The 25642-nt window shown below is 34.9% G+C and overlaps 1 protein-coding gene across 1 annotated transcript in view; it reads right to left on the reverse strand.

The window, feature by feature from the left end:
* Nucleotides 1–25642, reverse strand: part of eys (EGF-like photoreceptor maintenance factor) — a 341768-nt gene that overhangs the window by 304704 nt on the left and 11422 nt on the right. The window contains exons 3-9 of the mRNA XM_088934016.1: nucleotides 23748–23941; nucleotides 22250–22335; nucleotides 20181–20295; nucleotides 10878–11037; nucleotides 4277–4381; nucleotides 1499–1638; nucleotides 1343–1345 (exon numbers count right to left, since the gene is read on the reverse strand). Coding sequence (XP_088790142.1) covers nucleotides 1343–1345; nucleotides 1499–1638; nucleotides 4277–4381; nucleotides 10878–11037; nucleotides 20181–20295; nucleotides 22250–22335; nucleotides 23748–23941 — 803 coding nt within the window. The remainder of the gene's footprint in view (nucleotides 1–1342; nucleotides 1346–1498; nucleotides 1639–4276; nucleotides 4382–10877; nucleotides 11038–20180; nucleotides 20296–22249; nucleotides 22336–23747; nucleotides 23942–25642) is intronic.

Raw genomic sequence — 25642 nt, forward strand, 5'->3', positions numbered from 1 at the left:
TAAATCTAATATATTGAAATTGTTCTTTGGCAGCTGTTTAAAATTTGGGATTGTCATTTTATCCCACCTCTGTTGGATATGGAAAATGTGAAACATCTTGGTTTTACTACTGAGATTCTTGGACTCACAAAACAAGGATGAGATCCAAGCATGCTTGCCTCCATACATGGTTTCATTATCATGCCATCCCACAATGCGCACAGGAGTGTCAGCATTGATCAGAGGTGTAAGACAGCTCTTGTTAGCATAACCTCAGGCTCACAGGTCACAAGAGGCCACATTGGTGGGTGTGGTGAGCTACTGTAAGAGCACCAAGCTGACAAAAGCCTGGACAATGCTCAGCTCCTTAAACAGTAGCACCTTGAGAAAATTTGTTCACAGTCACCTAATCTTAAAAAAGGGCAGCTCCTTCTGTGAAGTGAATGAGCATGTTTACTGCTTGAGACACTTGAGAGCCTGTTCTTGTGCCACTTTCTTGATTCTAGAACAGAGATCTTTCTCAAAACCCATATAAAAAACAATATGGTTGGTATACAAAACCTCAGCAAAAACAAGTCAACACTGATGCTTTTCTATAGTATTTTTACCTATTGGACTAGGCAGCAGTGATCTCTGGCAGAGTCTCTGGACTCTTGAATTTGGTTTGCTCAAGATTTCCAACATTTGAAGAATCATTTACACTTTGTACTTACTTTTACAGTACAAAGTAATTTTTTACTTATGCTAGTATAGGAGTTTCAACTAGAGTTTGTCCTTATAGAATGCATCTGCATGAGAACCACAAAACAAAAATGTAAGCAAAATATATGAATTATCTATGGTATTTGTTTCCTATGTGAAGCAATGCAGCATTTTAAAACATTGTAAAAATGCAGAAATGTAAGATGTATTCTCATTTGAAATTCTATTACTGCAAAAATAGTACAATTCTGTCCCATTTCCACATTATAGTTCAGATGTTTTTATTATTACAAATTGCATTAGCAACGTGCAACTAATATTATTTGTTATAGCTGGTACCTATAAGGAAACATGTTCCTTTTATTACCAAACTGATGTTAAAAATGTTGCACACTTAATACTCCAGGATGATTAAAGCTATTAAACATTTGCAACCTAATATAGTTCTCCCTTAAGGCACGCAGCAAAATGGGTTTTTCCTCAGTGCTTTGAAATTTTATGACAGTTTAAGGCATGAACCACATTGCAAATGCTTCAGTGAAGCATTTATCAGCTCAGGGTAAACAGTGCCAGGGGACCTGCACAGCAATGCAGAGAGAGGAAATGATAACATCTTAAACCAGATGTTTCCAAGGTGGTACTGTAGCACTCTTGGGATAACTTGCTAATGTTAGTTATTTACTGTACATACCTCAGCAATGTTGCAAGCACCAGGCTGCAATTTACATGTTAATAATTGTAAGTTAAGGTACAGTACGTACACTAGTTTTTGCTTTTTTCAGTTGACTCGCTATTTTTCTGAATTCCATTTGTCTACCTTTATGTGCCCAGGACATGGCAGGAGGCACACATACTGAAGTCCAATCGGCAGATCGACACACAAGTAGTCAAGAGGGCAGCTGGTGTTCAGAAAAGCACAGGCATTTATATCCACCTCACAGTGGTGTCCTGAAAAACCTGCAGGGAAAAAAGGGAGCAGAGATTTTTCACAATTCAGTGCCACAGGAAGAATCAATTTAGACATTATTGTCAGCGCTGTCAATTTGGTTGCACTAAAATTATATATGTTTTAAATAATAAATATGCATAGTAATAACAGAAAGACAGGTACTTGTGCAGATTTAAGTCTGGATATATGGTCTGGATATACAAAATCAATTAAACAATCAAATGATTAACATAGAATTTCTCAGATAGGTGTTTATGTAAATCTTCTATATAGTAATGAACACACATTTAAAGCAAATCATTTCTCTAGGGCTGAGCAAGACAATAACATTGAGATAGTTTTCATTATAGAGTATTGAAGAAACTGTAAGAGAGACCTTCTTTATCTCCTGTGGTTAAGTTAAGATACCCATATCCATAATTTCATTAGAAGAAAATTACAAAGCGAACATATGGAGTCAGTGAAGTATGGTTTTGATTTTAATATTTTTTTAAGATTCAAAATTAAATCTCTGGAAGTGGGTACCGTACAATTTGAATGTGTAATATAAGTATAAGCTCTCTAGTTTATCTACATGTGAAACTTAAAATCAAGCTGACATATACTGTATCAGCAAATGTTTCTAAAGACATTGTATGATGCAGTTGCGGAATTAAAAAGTTATATCTCAAAGAATTAATCAGAAACATAAAAACACATATTATCTTTTAAGTGTAGCATTGAAAGATTTTATATATTTGTATATTTTACAGTATATCCTGCACAAATATTACAGTAAGGCAAGAGTTTGTTAATTATCCAGTGCAGAGCTGCATAAGCATGAGGGCTACAAAGGAAAATGTAGAGGTTAATTTCATAATGAAAAATAAAAAACATCTCTGTAGTTGAGCCAGCTCTTTTAAATCCTCACATAAGATGTAGGTTCAGCATCTGAAATTAGTTTTTTCTTTCTACTTTTTAATGTTTTCTATTTCTTTCATTGGACAACTAGAACAGAAGCTAAAGATTATTTTAAAATATGTTGCTAAATTGCATGTTTTATTTAGTACCCCTGTAGTGTTTTAAAACTAAAAAACTATACTTAAAATGCTTGGCTGAGGTGCTGACTAATAAACGTTAATGGACCATAACTTATTTTTCACAGAAGTAATTTTGATGCTTGTAATGACAGTGCTAAGCTGACATCTTGTTATGGCAAGCTGGATCTCATTTGCCAGACTTGCTATATAAATGGGAATCTAAGTAGGTTTAATTGACCAGTGGTAAAGTAAACAGCACAGTTTGAATTATACTGCTTTAATACAGATCATGCTGAAATACTTGTTATACTTTCCTTTGGCCTCTTCCTTCTATAGCATATACCTCAAGAGGGATTTGTGATCTGAAAATCACACTAGGAAATCAAGATGTTTAGGAAGAGCTGTGACTGTATAAACAAGAAGTCAGTCAGCTATTACCCAGGAAACAGGTGTGGGCTGGGTAAAAGGGAGGATAGGAGATAGAGTAAGATCATGTTAAAAGGAAATAGTTAGCATATAACATTGACCCTAGTCATTTAATTTTACAGTGATCCTCTACAAGGATGTTGGCTCAATCAACAAAAATGCCTGCTCAGAGCGCAGGTCTAAGCCTGAGCCAACAGCCCTGGCCCTGGCCGTTCCCCATGTGGCAGGGTACAATGGTAGTGAGCTTCTGAGGTGAGTCAACTGGGTCCAAATGGCTCCCAACACAAAAGAGCCTAGAGGAGTGAAAGGTGTGTTGTTTCCAATCGACACTAATTGTGCTGTCAGGCTGCAAGGTATGTCAGAAAAGTGTGTTTATGTGTATCCCTCTCAGTCAGGTACAAGGAAGTACAAGGATGATTGCTAACAGCAATGTCTTTAAACAACAGAAGATTCCAAATTGACTAAAAACGTAATAAAAACATTTTTTCATTCGACAATATTAAAAATTGTTTTCCTCTAAAGAAACGACTATCAGTACAAAATCAAACATATAGTACAGTGCATCTCTGCAGTTAATCTTTGAAGTCAAACGGACAAACTACATACTGATATGTCTACGATACACTAGCCTAGATCAACAGCATATTAAAATTGCATAGGTGTCATTGGAATAATGAAAATGTCCAGATCTCTTTATTATAATCATTTGACCAATTAAAAATTCCAGATTAATGACAGGTTTTAACCTACAGAAAAGCTCTATTAGACTATAAATCCCAAATACACCTCAGACAACTTAACCAATCACTTTCTTCATTGCCTCATATAAATTCATACTGAACAATGGCAAAAAAGGCCCAGGATGGCTTCCCATGCTGCAACATTTCCTGGCTGATTCCCTGGCAGTTTGCAAAACTGCACAGCCAAAGGATTGCCAGCAGTCGTCTGCCAGCCAGTTTAGGATGACATGAATAAATAAAAATTTAAACTAGGCAAATGAAGGAGAATCAACAATTGCCTAATCAAAGGGAAATATTAAACAACACTGATGCACATTCTGCTAATGCCGAGCTCTGGCAATGGACTGCATGGGATTGCTTTGCTGTCAATCAAAAGGGCATTTTTTTCTGTTTGGCTGCATTGTGTATCAAGATATTAGGGACAATATAAATTAGTTTGAGAAAAGAGGGAATTCACTTACCCATGGGGCATGTGCACTTATAGTGTCCAACAAAGTCACTGCAAGATCCCTCGTGTCTGCACGGGTTGGAAATGCATTCATTTATTTCTGTCTCACAGTGCTCTCCTAGAAAACATAATGAAAAATGGGCATGTTGTCTGAGATGTGACATCCAATTCCCACCTTTCATAGCATGCAATTTAATTTTAAAGACATTCAGACATTGCTCTGTGTTAAACCTGAAGTTTGAGTATGAACGTATATCCCAGCTGAATTATTTCACTGAGGATCAATGAGGTAGTGCAAAACAACATAAACTTTAAGAATATCATCCACAAGAATGGCAAAGTAGGGCATAAATTTGCCCCATGCTCTATGGTATACGAGTGTTCACTGTTATCAATCAGTTCACTGTGTTATCAGTCCTAATATTTTATGCTTCTGTATAATATCACCACAATCTTTATTTAAAGAAATAACGTAAAAGTTGTTGACTGTATCTCTGGCCTAGTTTATGTACCATGCACATTTTTTTTCAGTTTTTTTGTCTTTAATGTGACTAAAACCAGTCTTAATAAATACTGATGCCTAAAACCTGAAACCTGACTGACAGTTTCCAGGGCCTGCTGTCAAAATCTGCAAAGGAATCTTCTTACAGAGTTACTGTGAAGGTCATTTAACTGAAGACATCAACACCTAAAGGGTGATAAAATCCAACCTGACACATTTCACTATTTGCCAGAGCTGCCCTGGTGTACAATTTAAATACTTCAATTGCACCTATCAAAACAACTCATTAGCTACTATATAATTAATTATATACTTTTGTAATATTAACTTATTTTTTATTAATTACCTTCACAAAATTCTATTTCACTTCATACATATTGCTGTTCTCTTAGGAAAGCTAAGATTGCTGCTGGAAGAGGTGTTAATAGAGCCAGTACAGGGCACTCACCCTGCGGTCTGGGTGGGTCCTAATACCCCAGTATAGTGACAGGGACACTAGCTGGTATATGGTGAGTGTACTGGCGCACTCTGGCTGCCATCACATCACCCAGGTGGAGGGGAGTCCCCCTTTCCATTACCTGAATTCATCCAGTGTTTTATAGGTCAGATTCTTTCTAAAAACATCTCACATCCCACATCATCTTCACCTCATAATTTTATGCTCATGGATGCATATGTAGTGCTTAATTCATAAAGTCTACAGTAAAATTAAGGTAACAGCATTCATTGCTTAAAAAAATAAAATACTAATGCTACAAACCCAAAAGAACAAAAGTGCTTTTAGTGATTGTGATAGTATGCACATAGATGCATACTAGGTTTATATATCCACTTTATATTGGCCTCATAATCCAGCGCTTAGATTAAAAATTATCTAAGTAGAATGTGAATGCTAACCCTAACCCTACCTGGAGTGTCAACTGAGCGTATGCGTAACCTATATCTGAACCTCTCTGAGCATTGGTTTTAGACATGTTCCCCACAACAAAAAGTATGAGTGGGAAACAATCAAGACCATTAAAAAAAGCTCTTGCAACTGAACTAGATTAAAAAACACCTGATTAAAAACTAGATTAAAAAACACACCTGAAGAAGGCTCCACGGCCGAAACGTTGTGTTTTTTCTCTCTTCTTTTTTTCAGCATGGAATAAACCTATTACTTGTTCCTAGATTAAAAAATGCTTAGTTACAACTCTTGATCAGACTGAATTAGTTTTGGGATACAATTACCACATGGAGCACATCGCTATCCAGGCCCCAGAGGTTCTGAAAAACAAATTTTCAGATAGGAGTAAAAAATCACTCGTCCTAAACTTGACTTGGGCCTCATAATCCAGCGCTGAGCTTAAAAATTGTCTAGGTATTGTGTGAATGCTAACCCTAATCCTACCTGGGGTGTCAAAAGACCATTTCCATGATCTATATCTGAACCTCTCTTGGTATTGGTTTTTGACATGTTCCCCAAAAGAAAAAGCAGTCATTGCTTAAAAATAAATAAAGTACTAATGCTACAAACCCAAAAGAACAAAGTGCCTTGTGATAGTAACTTTATACGTATCATTTCATAGTTATTGAAATGTACTATACTGTAGATACAGTATACTGTACACCTGATGAGGTATTAATGAATATGACTTAAATGTTCTTGTAATTCATTCATTTCTGTGATTTATTCCTGTTCTTTCGTTCTGTAGTAAACACCAATTCCACATGTAATCATATAAAAAATTTCAAACTGATTATCACTCATCTGCAGAATGTTGTTAAAGGAAATAGCAGTGATACCATACAATCTCTTTATCATGCTGAATGCTGTGAATAGGAGTTGCAGCACAATCCCAAATACTTCCTCTTCAACAAATTGCTTTATATTTAAAAACATCATTATTGCTCCAATTTGTTCCTGTTATTAAACCACAATGAAAATGGAGTCTTTCTAGTACCACTGGTAAAATGCTATTTCTGTATCGATTCCAATCTAAATACTGAATGGAAAGTAAATGGAATATGGGTTTCCCATAAAATTAAACATTCTCTACTGTATTTTGACTGTATTACATTTGATTGTTTGAAAAATATTATTCATGATTACAACAGTTCAACAAATATTCCTACATGATGTAATTTTAATTTTTAAACCTACCTTTAAAAGGCCGAATTAGCTAGACTTATTATGTTTTTTTGTTTTCAGTTATACAGTACATAGAAACTTTTAAATACTCTCTGCAAATGATTACTTGTAAATACCTAAGTGAAGGTCTTGATCATACTGTATATATAATACTGTGTATAGCGTAATGTATATTTTTAAAATATATATTCAAGTTTCAATGAGCACGTGTTGTTTGTCGAAATAAGCATTTCTCTTTGTGGTCTTGAGCACTTATTTGAATGCATTTCTAACTATATTATAAGAAATCACCACAGTTCATCACTACAGAGAAAGCTGATAAAGAAGCCCTGTTTTTCCCATGCTTGTGTAAGCTTTGTCCAGATGTTTGTATACTTAACATCTTTTACAATAAATTGACTATTTCTCCACATTTTGAGGAAGTATTCAAAACATTTTCAGCAATCATTTTGTTGGTCATTGCTTGACCTTTTGGTAATACATGGACTATGTCTAATTTTATGTCTAATAATTGTTGCAATACCAAAAGGCACGAACATATTAACAGAAAAAATAGGGTGTGTTATTATCATATATTATATAATATAATATATAACACTCCCTGGGGTAAATCAGTCATTATAAATACAAAACTAATGAAATAATATATTAATAGTTACTCATTATTACATTGCATGTTATCAACACACTGAATGTTGAGATCGCAATATAAGCATCAGTCTTAAATCTATTGTAAAATAATTTCTTTAGACTTCATATAATTAATGAAATGTTATTTCAGTACTCTATAATAAAGTTTCAAAATCTTGAAAGTTGAAAATTATTTCTAATGGTGGCAAAGAAAATGTTTTATAATGTTGTTGAATTGGATTATAATGGTACCTTTTCATTTTGTTTGATTACAGCAAAACGATTGCAGTTTGAAACCCTCTCTTGCAGTCCAGCTGGATAAGATCACAATGCCTCAGTATGCAGACCACTGCAACATTCATAAGTAATGGTGATGCACAGTACATCTAAAATGTTATAGAGTCAGCTCATTTACTGTGTCTCTAGTTCATGAGATGTGTAGCTGTGACCAGATTTCATTTCATGGAGATTTTCTCAAACTTGTCTTCTTCTTGCAGTATGCCTATAGTTAATCTGTTTTCTTTTGCTTAAGCAGATTTTACAAACTGTTCTATTCATCTCAGTCCCATTTCAGAAAAAAGTGATTTTGTGTGATTAGGATTTTGCTGCCTACATTGGCAGGGGTACAGATGAATGAAATCAGCCTTTTTAGGTTTTTCTTGACATACGTAACCACTGAGGGTGTCGCAGAGGGATAAAGCAAATGTATCCCACAATTCCTAAAGTACTGGTGAGTTATTTTTAGTCTTCAGACAGAGATGCATATTGTGCAAATACATATACAAAAAGGGACAGATAACATCAAATTCAATTGCATTATTTCTAATTTCTGGTCAATGCAAGCAATTCATGTCCACAAAAAAAATCATGAATATCAGTCACTCAGTCATTGTCTAGGAAGAAAGGAACAATTAATAGGTTTATTCCATGCTGAAAAAAAGAAGAAAACACAATGTTTCGGCCATTACAAACTGGTTATGATGCTATGCCATTCTCATACAGAAAACAAAGCAGTGAAAGAAAAACGGGTAAATACAGTAAGGTAAATAACAACTGCAAGTGTTAGGCTGAAAATAGTTAACCATCTAACTGAAAGCATTCTCAGATATAAAGGTGGGTAGTTTTAGCTCACTTTGCAGCTTATAGCAGTAATGGGTAGTGGCAACTTGCTTCCAAAGACAGTAGTTGATCTTGAAAGGTTCTGTTTGATAAAAGTAGTACGTCTTAAATTTTCTGATAATGAGTGCGATAGGGGGCAAAAGTAGTATAAGCTACAGTTCTCGTGTGTAAGGGCTATATACTGTCAAACAAATGACTGTGCTCTTTAGATGGACTTCTACATTTAATGGGAAAATCCAGTGTGAAACACAAATCAAACTTAACCTCCTGTTCCACAAGTAAAGATGCCTTCCATCTGTGTAAGAAAATTATTTTGTATCATTTTGTTCTCAGTGGTTACTAGATTTCTCATATTGACTCAAACAGTATCTCATATTTAAATTTGTGCATTTAATTACAGGAAGATATTCAAAGACAATGATGACATGCTTTTTACTGCAAATTACTTAGAATTATAAAATAGAATTATAAACCACATATTTTTAATCCCTTTACAAATGTAAAATTTATATGTAATGTAAAACATTTCTAAATGCATCTTTTGTGGAGAAATTTCCTTTCACATTACTTCAGCTAATGTACTAATGACTTAATTTCACACAGCCACATTTACTTCAATAAATTAATTTAATTGTATAACCAACTAGCTCCAGGGACCTCTCTGGGCTGTGTAATTTCCCGTGGCCTTGGTAAGAACTTGTTTAAAAGCATGTGCTACGATTCTCTTGAAATACATTTTTGCTTCAGAAATATATATATATAAACCTGGGAAACTGCTGAATCTATATTTTGCTTCATTGGCTATTGATATTAATTCCAATATCCATTACCTGGAGCCCAGATTTGGTTAAATTTATGGTAAAATGTATAATGTCTTCTCTTACAGTAATTCTTAAGGAAACAGGAGGGAATCTCTGTCTCTGACAGACAGCAAACTTTCAACAGTCCCACCGCAGGTGTCCTCATCTTATACTATTCAAGTCTCAACTTCCTGTGCTGTGAAAGACTCGTACATACAGTGCCACTCCAGTGATGGAAAAATTGTCTTCCACAATGTGATTGCTGTAAGTGACTGATGGAATTAATCACTTCTAACTTCCTGGTCTTTTCATGTTGAAAACATAAGCTGGAAGAAGTCACCTGAGGACTGCTTAATTTCAGGCCCTGCTAACCTTGCCACAGGGACTGTGCTGGAAGCTATGAGAGGTCACAATGTACCCAGAGTACCTTTTCAAAGACATACTGTATTTCAAGAATTTATAGGATTTTTGTGATTGATGTTCACGTCTTTCATGCTTTTTGATGTTTTTTTATGCTTACTGTATAGTGAAGATAAAAATAAGTGTTCCTGTGCTGAGTAAATATGCAGTATCATACCATAATTTGAAGAAAAAATATGAAATCCTTAAAAATTCAGAGCTATATTTAGGTAAAAGGATTGTTCATTCTGCGTTTCCCTGCTTATAATACTGTATGAAGTTAATTTAAACTAAACAAAATACATGAAAAAGTGGATCATAGATCACATATAAAGCTTAATATGAAAGGAAAAGAGAAGCACAGTAAGTAGATCTAGTAAGGAAGGAGACGTACAGTACTTGTGTTAACACATTGGAAAGGATCACATCCATTACAGTATTCATTACCTGCAGAAACACTTGGGGCTGGAAATGACAGAAGGCAAAAATGATCTCAAAATAAAGAGGCAGCAGCCTACGTTTTAACATTTCATAAACCATTAAACATTCTACTGAAGTTTATAACAAAACTTTGGGAGGGATGGCAACAGCCAAGTTTAATCAGCCTCAACTGTCAGTAATTTGCAGTAATCAATCCTGTCAGTAATCAATCCTGGTGCCATATCTTAACTTAAACCTTATAAATACAGTTTCAAAACTCTTTCTTCACACCTGGTCTTATAAGCCTCTTAGTAAGCCCCAGAGGAGTGGTTAATTTCACATAGAGCCTATCCCAACAGCTCATCTGCCTTTCACATTCAATTATTTTCATAGCCAGATTCTTGCTCTTCAGTTTATGGCCAGTCATTCTAAATTGTTGAAACCACTTAAATTTCAAGGTGCAATCTAGGTCTCTATTAATGCATACTGTATACAAAATCAAGAGAAGCAGGATTAGCTAAGATATAACATAAACCACTAACAACACTAAATATTCTCACATAGAGTGACATAAAGATGTGGTATCTTAGATCATTAATAACTAAAACATTACCTGTGTAGCCATGTTGGCAAATACATTTGTATTTTGGTGGTGTCTTTGGCAGACTGACATCAATACATGTTGCTCCCTTAGTGCATCTGTCTGGATATATCAGGCATGCATTCTCCACATATTCACAAAACTCTCCTGTCCAGCCTGGAGCACAAAGACACTGTAAAAAATCACATAAAAACATTAAACAGATTTCAGATGTAGAAACTAGTGCAGCTTATGTATTATGTAGTAGAGACCTGCTCAGCATTATAAAAGCTAACATCATCCCAAAAAATCAAAACTGAAGGATTACTACCACGGTGAGATGTTTTATGATATACTTTGTAGATTTTAAATGCATTGTGAGGGTGCTGTTCCCTAAAAAGTATTTGAGGGAGACTTTCTCATTGGAACAAATAGCCCCTGTGCTAAAAACACCACAAACATACAGTTTCCCCAAAGGGCCTGCCTGACCACATTGCAAGAACACAATTATTAATATTTCTATGTCTTGATATTAAGGGACTAGTGCCAGTTTGACACATGCACCATCCACAGGGTTAGACCCCACTGTTCTCTCACTCATTCAAAAATCAGATTAAGGTCATTAGCTTCCTAATTAGTACAGGAAAAATGATTCACTAACAAGTTGCCTATAGTACTTTACTATAGCTGTTCAATATGCATCCCATCTTTATAGACACTTGATGCAAGACACATACATCATCACAATGCAAAATAGTGATAAAGGCATATTCTTTGTAAATGATTTGCATGTTGAATTAAATCTTTGGTGTGTTATATACTTCTGATTCATGTCTGCCATAATCAGTTGTGTGTGGGAGTGAGGCTGATTGATCTTTATTTAGTATTTAGTCTATTCGGAAAGCTGAGGCTGATGAGGGGGTTTACAACAAATGTATTCAACTCCAAATTCTTCTAGGTGTGTGAGAGATGAAGCATTTCTCATGAATACATAGTCAGAAATCCAAGTTATCACCTCAGAAGATGATCATATCGTTCAGCAGTGATAGTGAATACCTGCAACATCACTGTATTAAGGATCTTTAATAGAAAAATCTGGACCGCTCTTGAGAAACATTATCATACAGTATGACTTTGGTGTAACTTAAATTTATGTCAGCACTCCTTAAGTCAATTTCTTTATGTTTACAGTCCCCAGCAATATTTTTCAGAACACTTGGTGAGTATAGCGTGGAGCAAGCACATCATAGTTCAATCCTTGGTTCTTCTTTGTTGTATCTGTAAGCTACCTTTAGAAGACATTATTAACAATTCCTCGCAAATTATATTTTGTTTTTCACCCAGAACCTCAAAGCCCTTCACATGAAGGAAGGCACAAATGTCCAGTGCAGCAAGCACCTGGGTGACACCAGGAAAGCATCCATTCCTGTTCCATCACACAGTTGTTCAAGTGAAACCTTGAGAAATTACTTCACCATTTGAATTCAAGCATAAATGGATGATTGTGCAAGTCCAGATAGTATTTAAACAAGACAACAGAGTTAAAACCCTATTATTTTTAAATTGGCAGGACTTCAGCCCACTGTTCCCAGTCACCATAGTGGGGCCCTGTTTGGTAATTCTGGGGAGGGGAGAAGACACCAACTTCTTTACGTGACAAGTAAAAGTCACAAACAGGTGTTCTTTGATGTTTCTCATTCATGAATTGACCAGCCCCAGCCCCAGTGCATCTTATGATTTGATAAGATGGAGGCCACAAGTTAACACTGCTGCTGAATTAGAAAACCTTGCCCTGTCTTTCATTTTTATCTGGATGACACTCAAGTTTGCATGTCTCTCCCAGCATAGGAACTCTCGCGCTAACTGAGTACTCAGTGGACATTCAGATAATAAATTGGATGAAATTAAAATCTGATAAAACTAGGTTTGGTAAGCTGTGACCCCTTATATGTTACTTTTCATGTAACCTATTTTACAATCTATTAGGTTGGAAAAACTGGCTGTAAGCATGTCAAGCTTTTCCATCTTTGTACCCTATAATCAATTCTAAATGCATAGCAGAGAGGCAACAGTGCATCTCTTGATAGGGCAGAGCAATGAGATAGTTGTGCAGCTCCCTTTTTCAAAGCAACCAGGGAATGAACAAAATGTAAAGTAACTAGTCCACTATTCTGCATGTCTTTGGGATAAGAGAGGAGATCAAAGAAGGTTGAGGAAAAAACAGAAGAACATGCAGACTCTACACAGCCAAGTGCATAAAATCAATCCCAGGACCCCAGAGTAAGATACAGTAGCTGTGTTAACCAATACTACAGTATCTCCTATGGCAACCAATATCAAGAGGCTCTTGATATACAGTAGGGTTAGGGTTTGGCACACACATTAATTTCACTGTTAGGATCCCATATTTTGCACTTAGTGATTTCCAGGTAAACTAGATGTAAGGTTACAGGTTTTCCTGGTTCTGACAGCAAAGCATTGTAACCACCCTGTACATTAAATAATTATCTTTTAATGGGCAGGAAAACATAAACATGATCTGAGAAAAAACACGCAGTTCATTGTTTTTTCCATGGAAGGTCAAGGTTTATGCTCCTGATATCTCTAGATGTTAATTAAAAGTGGTAATGAAATGGTTCAGTTGTACTGGACAACATCAATATTTTCATTACATCTGACATTTATTAGAAAGAAACCAACAAGGAGCTCTAAATGGTCTTGTATTACAGACTAAGGATTACAGCTCATCTTCCAAATGATTAAATATGCATGATCCTGACAGGCCAGGAAATAATTAGAAACTGGTGACAATATGGCACTGCATATTTTCAGATACTGAAAACAATGTTGTACTCTAAGTGAAACTGCCCAGTAAAAACAATAAAATAATGAGACCATACTCCACTCCATGCACTGTAAATGTATACAAAAATAACATTAGGGTTAAAACAAATGCATTGATATGTCACAGAAAAATATTTAAATATCAATAACTAAATGCAACTTAGTTTTTTTAAAATTTAATTACAATGCCTTCATTGGTATTTTAAAAGATATTTATTAGATTCTAATATCAAATTGTAACTTTACTTAAAAAGAGTTCACACACTTATGTGCACGTCATAAATTAATTCTCTCAACTCAGCAGTCTTCAATCTACAGTTAATTTAGACTAGAATTCCATGTCATGCTTTAGTTTCTTGTGAGCAACTTTTTCATCAAACAGTCTTTGCAAAGTCTTTGCATATGCATTACGTATGAGGACTTGTTGTCTGCAGAAAGACAATAAATTATTAATTTAACACCAGCGGCAATATATCTGTTAAGTCAAAGGATATATTGGACCTTTTTTCAATGACTGGATTAATAAATTAATACATTCAATATTTTTAGAATATTTAATGATTCTGAGTTCAATAATAATGCAAAATAATACAATTTTAAGGAAAGAATATAGAAAGAAGCAGAGCTCCACAGCCAAAATGTTGTGTTTCTTTTCCTTTTAGCAGGAATAAATCTGTTCCTTTGCAGCCTGTGCATGATGATACTGCTACCTGCTTGAACTTCAGTAAATAAATTGACAAAAGTCTAGATTTCAGTTTCACGAAGCATAATCAAACTATATTTGGTTACGTAACTACAGTAGCTCCTGCAATTCATGTACAGGTATGAATTGGATTCATTACTCTGTTCGCCTCCCCGCTGATGGCTGGTGTGTGGCGAGCATACTGGGGCTGTGGCTGCCATTGCCACTGCACCATCCAGAGGAGTGCTGGTGGTGGAGGTGTGAAAAAAGTGCTATATCAGTGTAAGGATTACTATTAATATTAGTATTACTGCCTGCTGACTGAAGTCCATGGCTGCAGCATTAACACTTGAGATGCATCCATTTGCAATTTGCATCTCCTGCAGTAATAATAGGGAAGAAGAGAGAAACCATGAGAAAGGTGCAGCCCACTGCTCTTAGTCCTAGAAATACTAATATAATATATTTAAATAAATATAAATATTTAATGAATAAATATTTTTTATAATGGAAGTCTTTAATAAACTCTCTAATAATAAAATCTGTTATGAATACTATGTTTAATTTGTTTATTAATTGTATATACAGGTACTGTATCTGTCACTTCAGTACTCACTTTACATTCACAATCTCTTAAGCCCATAGCAGCTGGCTACCCAGTAGCGTGTCTGATATACAGTAGCTCTGTGAAGTTGATACTCCTACAAACAGCACAAACAGTGACACCCACCTCACTGTTAGTTATTGAGACTGTTAGTTCTCTGTTCTGCTTTGTGCCATTGAAAGTAGCATTTGTGCTGTTTCCATTGAAAAGGTATAACTTCTTATTTTTTGGGGGGTGTAACATCACTCAGCCTCCCTACAGTGGCACAGGGGAACTGAGACAGTCTCATTTGTTAGTGCTGTACGTGTGCTGGTTTGTGCTGTTGAAAGTTGCTCAGTTGATAGTAGCTCAATTTAATGCCACAAAGACTGGTATTTATTTACTTGAAAAAGTAAATAAATGTTGGCATTACCATTTGCTGTAACGTGGCATGTTCTTTGCAGTACGGTAAATTATGCCAATCATTCTGAAAGGCTGCATCTGTACTTCCTCGCTCTTCCACCTGATCTATAGTACTGTGTAGTGGGGTTTCTTTGAATCAAACAGATGGGTGCTGCACACCAGATGTGGATGAAGTGGGCCCCCACCCATTTGTGAAGCACTGTACACTGTGATCCTTTAGAATGAAAATCATTATAGAAATGATAGGGATTAGTTTTCCTTACTCTTGGATACTCACTGACTTGAGGTTTGCGTTTGATTCACAAGAGTGAGGAGAGATAAATCAGGTATCTCTTTAGCACCAACATTTATGATTTTGTTTGGAAATAAAGACGCCATAAAATTATTAAGTCTGTTAACAGAAAAATCAACCAGCAACATTTCTCACACAATTATATTTAAACACTTCAATTTCTGGGTATGGAGCCTGTTTCGCTCTTTGTAACTGTATGTTAAATGATTTACTTTTACAGGTGAATAATGTGTCTACACTATACTGTAAACACTACACATCAAAATCAATATGAAATGAGCACATTTCTATAGTTTCAATGTTTACTCTATGATGACTTGTATAGTGAAGTCCTTTTTCTACTGTAATACTAAACAACAGCTGAAGCAACAATACAGTATCTTGCTATAGGCTTATTCACTTTCAAGTGTAAGGAGAAATCATAGTAGACTCCCAACAAAGAGTTGTTTGGAAGGTTGTGCTGGCTCTTTTTGACCTTATTGGTTTACAATTTACTCTTACTGAACTTAAGTCATAAGCATTTTATGACAAATACTGCAAAAATTATACTGTTTTTTTCAATCTTACAGGAGATATGAAGTGATTAAGTATCAAACTTGTATCAAACTTGTTAAAAAACTGTTAGAGTACAAGAAATAATTCTTTTTCAGAATGTTTTAGGCCATAAATTTGTTATAAGCAGAATATGTCTGGGGTCATAAAATATTGATTATTTTTATTTGTATTACACAAAGTAAAGCTTTAGCTTTATTCCAATAACGAAATGCTAAATTAAGTCAAGTCTGATGTTACAATATGCAAAAAAATACAAGTTACTGATTCAAAATGAATAGCTGTGTAAATCTGTGACCAATGCTGCACTGCATTATTAATTTTGTTATTAGACACCCATACCCAAGAGTAGCTGTGTGCTGCAGTGACAGTGACAAAGTGGTTTAACAGTGCTGAAACCATGCTTCTGGCCAAATCCTTAGAGAATTAACAATAATGGGAAGCCGCAATTATTTGAAAACAAACACTGCAAATCACATAAGAGAAGGTTTTCTGTATTTATATTCGGAAAATAAACAAATTGTATTTTATTTAAAGCAAGGATGCGTTATAACAATGTCATCATTTATATTGTTCAGCAAGAACACCAACAAATAGGTAATTGATTTTAAATCACATTAAAATGTTTGTGGTGTAATAAAGGTTAGAAACTATTGTATGTCATTCTATCCAGATTGCATGTTTGGCTGTTAGCAGTTTATTGATTGGTGTATCTCATCCAACTCCAAAGATTATGGTTGTTCAATCACTTGACTGACTTCAGGCCACAGACTATTGTTTGATATACAGTGTATGGTTTTATGAAGTTTTCACTGAATCTTTCAGTCTTACAAATGTTTAACATTTTCTGAAATACAGTGTAGTAGTAAATGTATCTGCAAATCAGCCAGTTACCTCCTATTTGCTTAAGGAAATCAGACAGAAAATAACTATTCAAATAAATAATGCCTGAACAAAAATAGTATTATAATACGTAAGGTTTTACGCTTGATATTTTTCAAAATATTCTGTTACAAACCCCAAACAAATTGGCCATTAAATAGATCCAAAACAAATTACAATAGATGTGCAATATAATGACCAAGCTGAGAACAGAAAAAACAGCAGTGCTGGGACAGCACGCAGGACATGATGGATTTGTATCAGCTCACATGCAAAAAAATGTTCCACTGTGTCAGAATTTGGTTTTGCTAAATTTTGTATTTAAATGTGATAGACCTCTGCATGAAATATTTGTTTCAGCCACATTATTTTCTTATGTTCTTATGATTCTCTACTAATTATTACAAATGATCTGCTTTCTCTGTAACAAAATGCATGTAATATATAAAAACTAATTGAACAAGAATGTAAAAAGCTAATGGTTCTTAAAGAACATGGCTCTGAGGCCCAGGACACCAATTTAGCTTTTTAAACGTGGGAAAATACCATGCAGCTCAATGATACATCAAATTAAAAACTTCAAACTGTTGGCTCACTTTTAAGTACTGTCTGAGTTCCACTGAAAGTGTATATATACAGTACTTTATATTTTTTACTATATTAAAACTTATCTACATACATGCAGTATCTGTTTAGAGTATATGGAAAAGAATTGCTATAGACAGACAATTCTTCGTGTTGAAGCTTCTCCAGAAGTTACTGTTGTGAGGGTTGAAATATACTTTTAAGACAACCATGTCTGACTTAAATAAACCATTGAAACATGTATCATTTGCCCAACATTCAATCCTCAAGGGTACAAGATAAATACAGAAGTAGTTCACATTTGCTTGGCTTTTGCCCCCAGACTGTAACATAAGACATTATCAGACATACACACACATTCACCTGGGGTGAGGATGAATGTGTTTCCCAAAGATCTCAGACTATGCCAGAGTGGAGAGCCACAAGAAAAGCCAGAAGATATTTTCCTTGAAGCTTGATCTAAACAACTCTCAGAAGCTCAGAGAGGCTCAGAAGACTGAACCTGGACAGTACCAAGTACGGAGATAGCACAAGGAAACAATTTTCTGCAGGTAAAGGTACAGTACAGTACGTATTGACTGCTGTAGGTGACAATTTCCCCTCTGGACTAAAAATCTCAAACTGATACTACAATAGGATGATTAGAAGTTGTACTGTGCTCTAAGATGTAATTACTTTTGGATGATAGATGTATGTTAAATATCCTGCTCCCATCTCGGACATTAAATATACTGTACTTTAATTTTTTCACAAGAGCAAGGGAGAACACTAAACCTCATTGTCACAGACACAACATTAATAAAAAGAATATAAAATCTTAATTTATCCTACAGTATGTCTCTGTAACAAAGAGCTGTCACTGTGAGGGGAGCTTGGTGGTTTGAAGTGTCTCCCTAGACACCTGAAATCCAGAGGTTTGACTCAAATAAATCCACTCTATGTAGAAAGGCAGCTGCTGGGCATCTCATGAGCTGGACATCTGCGAGCAACAGCTTGTGGGATTCTGCAGTTTGTAAGCTTTAAGAGTTTCGGATAGAAACTTTGGTCTTGTAAAGAGGATTTTTATTGAAATCAATAAGGAGCTTAGCTGTCTGAACTGGGCCTTTGTTAGTTTTATATTTTCCCTACACTATAAATAAAGAGTATGTTATTTTTATTTTTCTACCTTACAGCTGTGTGTATCTGTTTTCCAAAGATATGACAAATGTAACAGTTTTACAATACATCATGAATACAGTAGTTTGGTTATAAGATTGGGCAATGTGGTGTTATATACTGTATGTATACTGCATATACAGTACATATGTCTCACAAATATGATTTGACTTGTATAAGTCTTGATTTACTTGGAGGATCAAAGAAAAAAAGTCTGCAAATTAATTAAATCTGAGTAACCTTTGAATGTGAAATTAATTAATGCATTTGTACGCAGCAGATTTAATCCATTCTCTTCTTTTGAGTTAACAGGTGTTTTTCTAAGATATTAAGCTTAATCTTTTTGCCTGTTCTTTGTGCTAAATGATGCAGTCACTTATTTTCAGGCACAGGACTCCTCATGTGTCAATATAAAAGAGTATATTTAAAATGCAACATTTATAGAAAGTACTTGATTAGTTTGTATTAATTCTAAAAACTGGCCAAGAAACCTTAAGCACTGAAACAAACAGTAAACTTCAAATTGTATAAAATTGTACTAGTTTATTGTCTTTTCTTATCAACAAAAATGGCTTTATTATCTTCACTGTCCATGTTTGATATCTCAATACATGTCTTGATATGTACATAATTAAAAGGCTGGAGTCTAAAAATATCGGGTGAGCAGTTGGTTGGCTAGTTATTATACTATTATATATCCTTACTATATACAGTATACTATTATTATGGTGGTTATTATACTGTAAACAGCTTGGTACAACCTGAAACTTGTATCATCTTGGGAAGGCATAAGGCAGACGAAATGCTGTCATACATAAGCGTCATGTGAACCATGTCATCTGGTAAGGTAAAAAATAGTCTTGTCATCTAATTAGTGATGCGCATACATGGAAAATGGTGAATTCAAGACTTCCAAAAGTATCCAGACATTAATAAGAATTAAACATCTTTCTTTATAAATGAATTATTTAGAAACTACTCATAATATTACATGACTTTTTAAACAAATATGAAAGTTAAGCACTATAAAACTCCTCAGTCACGTGAAATCATGTGATTATTTCTCAATATTCCATGTAAAATAAAGAATAATGTTAATTTAGTCTCATAAAAATGTTACAACTATCGCGAAAAGAAGAGTTTAGCATTTTAAATGTAGAAAGCTGGTTTATACGAGTAGTAAATTTGACAAAGCTGTTGTAGTTAACAAGACGTACTGTACGTCACTTACTGAAGCATGCATTTCTTTTATTTACAAATTCACTAATGAATTGTGAAAAAATGCTATTTTTTTATTTACAGGCATCATATTCATTTACCACATATTAAGTTACTTACACTATATCCGCCAATTATATTGAGACACAATCCTTCATTCAGACAGTTGACGCTGAGCAGCCTGCAGTAGTCAATTATATCCTCACAGTTCTTCCCAGTAAACCCTCTAAGGCATCTGCAGAAGTAAAACTGCATTAGAAGAAATGTACCATCCATTCAGACTACTGCTAACTACTGTACATTATAGCATTACCCCATCACAATACACACACCAGAAAATAAAAGTTAAGAAGCAGCTTATTGATGTACAGAAACTATTACATACAGCATATAGATTTTATTATGTTAAAAGGATTTGACTTAGAAGGGCCCTTTAAAATGTTCATCTTTAAAAAAACACTACAATACACAATAAAGCAGTATTTAACTAATTTAAAATAGTGGTCTTAAATCAATAACTAAAGATGATAAATTTCTGTCATTAGTTCCAATAAATTAATGTAGAATATTTGCACTTATCAAAACGTCTTCATTTTCTGTGAAAAAATCATTTCTACCACACAGATTATAAGAACATTCAAGAGATGTCATTGGGTCAAACAGTAATGTGGTTTTATAGTTATTAACATTAGGTTCCAAGCCACTGTAACCATCTTCCAGTCTCTCTTACAACACTGCACATTTTACCCACAGAGTCACCTACCTTGCATCTCTGTTTCAAAGCACCTAGAGATCTGTGGATTCCCTGGGGCATTTTTCAATCAACTTCTTATTAAAACCACTGGCTGCCTCTTTCTTTCCAATTGTAATCGAATTCAAGAATGCATTTGAATTTATTGACATAAAGATGATCTTTGACATTTATTTCTACTGTGCAATTCCTCACACGGTTGCATGTACAACACATACAAAATATAAGAATGGACACAAAGAAGAGGTGACCACTCAGTCCATCTAGCACATTTGGTTTGCCTCTAGCTAACTGATTTAAGAGTCTCATCCAGTCATTTACTAAAATGTGGGTTATTGGATTTATCCATGGCTGGGTAGCTTGTTTCATTCTAGTACAACCCTTTCATGTAAATTAGTGCCTACTGCTCTGAGTTTGAACTGGCTCATACTGTAGTTTACTTTTTTGTCTTCTGGTTCACATTTCACTGTTCATTCTCAAACATTCAACTGAGCTCAATCTCAGTGCTTCAGAATTTTGAAAACTTGCATCAGGTCCTCTCTGTTTTAGTTGAATAGTGCCATTCTTTTTATTTGTCAGTATACGCCATTTCTTTGAGACATTGGATGTATTTGGCTGATGTTTTCCACACTGATTCCAGAGTGACAGTGTCTTTTTAGTATCTTGTTGATCAGAGATACAGGCTGATGTAAACTCTTTACTGGTGTTACTGGTGTGCTTCTTTTTAAAAGACTAAAGGTGTCATGGCTAAGTTATAGTTCTTAATTAATAATTGAACCCATTATAATATTTAACATCTATAAAACTGTTAAAAAAGAGAAAATGATTATCTGCTTAGCTACCCTTACACTAAAACCAGAAGAATGCCTTATACAGTAAATTGTCAGTTCTAGACTGAGATTTTAGTTATGTTAGTTACATAGACAGAAGGAAAAGACATGTCCATCTTTAAAAGAAGCAAATGGAATTATTCAATTTTCCATTAGAGACCATGCACTCAGTGACTGAATGACAAAAACACTTTCTTTTAAAGAACATAATGTTTCTATTGCACCAGATCTTTAAAAAATAAATTCTCTGCACCTGAACCCTGTTGCGTTACAATACTTAAAAAGTTTGGTTTTATAGTTTAATGTGTAAATGAAATGGGAAATGAAACAAAAAAACTAAAAATACAAGTGAAAGCCACAGGAGATTTCCCAAAGAAATGGAAATCCTAAACTGAAAGCTTTTTCTTTAAATTCCCAGCATTACTTACTGTCGATGAATATTTTAAGCATTTGTGTACTAATAAGAAAACAACACAAAATACAATACAATACAATAATTGAACAGGTTATACTTTTTAAAATTAAAATTAGACTAGTAAGTTTTGTGCATCTGCCAAACTGTTAAATTAGTTGCGTTTAAAGAACTATACGGCTGAAGGTCTCTTTACCTGCAATAATAGTCATTTGCCAGATCTTCACAACTGCCATTATTCAGACAGGGGGCCGAGCTGCATAGATCCCTCTGACGCTCACACTTCCATTAATGTGAAAAGCAGGAGGAAATATAAGATGGCACACTCATTTATATCTTGCAAATAGATCATTATTATTCAAAGTGCTCAAAACAAAATGACTTCTTCAAAGGTGTTTTTATTCCCTAGTACAAGAGATGTATAGATACATCAGTTAATGGACACCACAACCTAGTATTTAGCATGAAGATTTTGACGCAGTACAACACACAGAGGTAGCAGAGTGGTGCAGTGGTTGCCTTGCAGCACTGGGGGTCTGGGTTCATTTCCTGGGGTGCAATCTGTGTGGAGTTTGTATGTTCTGCCTGTGATTATGTGTGTTTCCTCCCATAGTCCAAAGACATACTGGTTCAGCAAGTTAATTCTGTTAAAACTGGCCCTGGTGTGAGTGTTTGTGTTTGTGTCTGTGTGTCTCTGCAATCGACTGGTATCCCATCCGGGGTGTGAGTGACACACACAGACACACAGTCACTCACATCAGGGCCAATTTTCACAGAAGCCAATTATACTACTAGGGTGTCATTGGACTGTGGGAGGAAACCAGAGCACCCACTGAAAACCCACACGAACACGGGAAGAACATGCAAACTCCACCAGATAGCACTCCAGTTTGGGAATTGAACCCACCTAAATAGATGAAAAGATTCAGAGATTAATATCTAAGATTCAAAGTAAATGAATGAAAAATATTAATTAAAAACAAAATACATTTAGGTTTCATTCTTATGGAAAATATTAATTCTTTTGGAAGATGACTTCTGGAAGACTTTGGCAAGCTGCAAAATATGCCACTGAATTTTACCTTTATAGAAAATCATTTTATAATTACTTCATCTTGTTTTTCTTTTCAGTAAGCAAAAAATAGATTTTTCTCTCCCATTACTCTTATGTACATATTGGTACCCAGTGGTACTGTACTCTGTATGCTTTTCTTCCATATATAGATAAAATACCTAATTGCTTTCAAAACATTTCATATAATTTTGGGTTATTTGTAAGCCTCATTCAGGTTTTTTATAGTTATGGCTTATGAAGGACACACAGGAAAGCAATTAGCTGTATTCTCTTTTTGTTCATTTAACTATAATAGGGAACTTCTGCCACTCAGAACTTCAGAGATAAAAAAACAGGATGTACTTTAATAACATTTGTTGGTAACGGCTGAAATGGAAAATTGCAAGGGACATCTTATAGAGAATTTCATAATAGCAATTTCATTCTGGCACTTAAATCTGTGGTAGCACATGCTGTTGAGATCAAACTGCTTTACAAGTGTCTTTTTTTGTAAGCAGAATCATTAATTGTTGTTCTAACCTTCAAAATGACACAGCTTGATATGCTTCAAAGACAGCACATTAATTCCTAAGTGACATTTTATATTAATTGGTTCCTCTGAACAGCTACAACAACTTACATTTTCCTCTGTGACGCATGCTATTTCATGATGACATCCATATGACATGCATTCATCCAGTTTAGTGTCACAGATGTTTCCGGTAAATCCAGGTAGACAATCACAAATGAATTCTGCCTTGTTGTTCTTGCATACGCCTCCATTTTTACATGGCTGTGAGTCACAAGGTGCCTTCTTTTGTTCACATAATGGACCTAAAAATGAAAATAGGGACTCATTTCAAAACAAAAAAGGCGGCTAATAAAATATAGGTTAAAGTATTCTTCATTTGCTTGACAATGGTGTGTCAACAAAATGAAGGCTAAAATTACGAGTATCAAAGAACAGCATACACAGAACTCAGCTGCTTGTTTTGTTGGTTTGACATCGCAATGTGCGGTACCTTGTTTATGTCTTACAATACAGGGAAATATGTTCAATGGTTTATATGATATAAGGTGAAGGTGTTCTTGAGTGGTCCAACCAGTAAAATGCAGGGCGAGCTCTATACTAGCTACAGGCTTGAACTATAGCTAGTTCAAGCCTAGGACATCTCATACACAACTGATTGTGGGCCTCCAGGCTACAATTGTGTTTAGGGGCCTGGACCTCTTGGTTTTTCAGCAAACCACTGCTGTGACTTGCTGGGAGCCTGCAGCCATGGAGCAACATCAGCAAGAGATCAGACAGTCCTTTAACTGGCATTATGTCTCCTGCCAGATGTGGAGCTCACAGTATATCAAAAGATGAATGGACTATGCAGATGGACATGTCAGAGGTGCATGTCCATGTGTCTTAATTCCCTCCTGAGTGGTACAAGGATTGTTCCTAGAGTGTCAGGAGACAGACATTTAACAATTCCAAATAGGATGGGTCTAACAAAAATAGTGGTTAATTTCAATTTCTTTAAAACATCAGCAGCTGTATAAAGAAACAAAATAATTCAGAAAACAATATGCAATATGGGATCTTGTTAAAATTGTATTTGCAAATAAATGATTCTCCAGAGAAATACAGTAGCCATGTTTTTTTTTTCCTGTCAGGTAGCACTTCATGTCTAAATTGCAAAAATGTAAATTAAGTATTTTATAGGCACAAAAATTAACCTAAGTTCTTATCATGTCAAGTCACAATTTTAAACACCAACACTGCCAACATATAATCCCAGCATCACTGCTATTACATATAAATTAAAGCCTTTCCTCCTTTCATACTACCAACCATCTGTTCTTACATTGTATCATCCCTCAGCTGTCAGTCCGTAGCACACAACTCAAAAAGTATGAATATCTGATTTGATCAGTCATGATGCATTTCTTAAATTGTACTTTATATTTCAGTGCTTCAGCTGACTCAAATTTAAAACTTGAATCTTTTATTTTTAGTATCTTATAGTAATTTTGTATTTTTTTAATTTTTCAAAGTATCTAATTGGAACATTAAAAAAAGACTGGTTACTAACAATGTTAAATTACATTATTTGACTGAATGTCAAGCACAATTCTAGTTTATATTGCAGAAAACAACACAAAACACACACTGTATGCAAGGCTTAAAAATTATGCTCACTAACTGGAAGCTATAAGCTCAATTCAATGTCTCACAAACTATTCAATTAAAACTAGTTACATAAAAAGTCACATATAGTGCAAAGCATGAACATTCTGAGGCTCACCCTTGTTCATGCCCATGAAGCAGCTGGTATGAAGCAGAATGGAGAAAGAATGACCCTAATTTTCAAAACAAATGTATCATGTGGCACCACTCCGCAAGCGTATAAACACTCTTTTTACTTACTAATTCATTTGATTGATGCTTGTATCCAAAGAGAGTAACATTTGCACCTATTTATACATACTGGAGCAATAGGAGCAAAGCACCTTGCTCAAGGGTACAATAGAAGTATTTCATCTGGG

The sequence above is a fragment of the Atractosteus spatula genome, chromosome 15 (assembly GCF_055471065.1).
Source record: "Atractosteus spatula isolate fAtrSpa1 chromosome 15, fAtrSpa1.hap1, whole genome shotgun sequence".
Lineage (NCBI taxonomy): Eukaryota > Metazoa > Chordata > Actinopteri > Semionotiformes > Lepisosteidae > Atractosteus > Atractosteus spatula.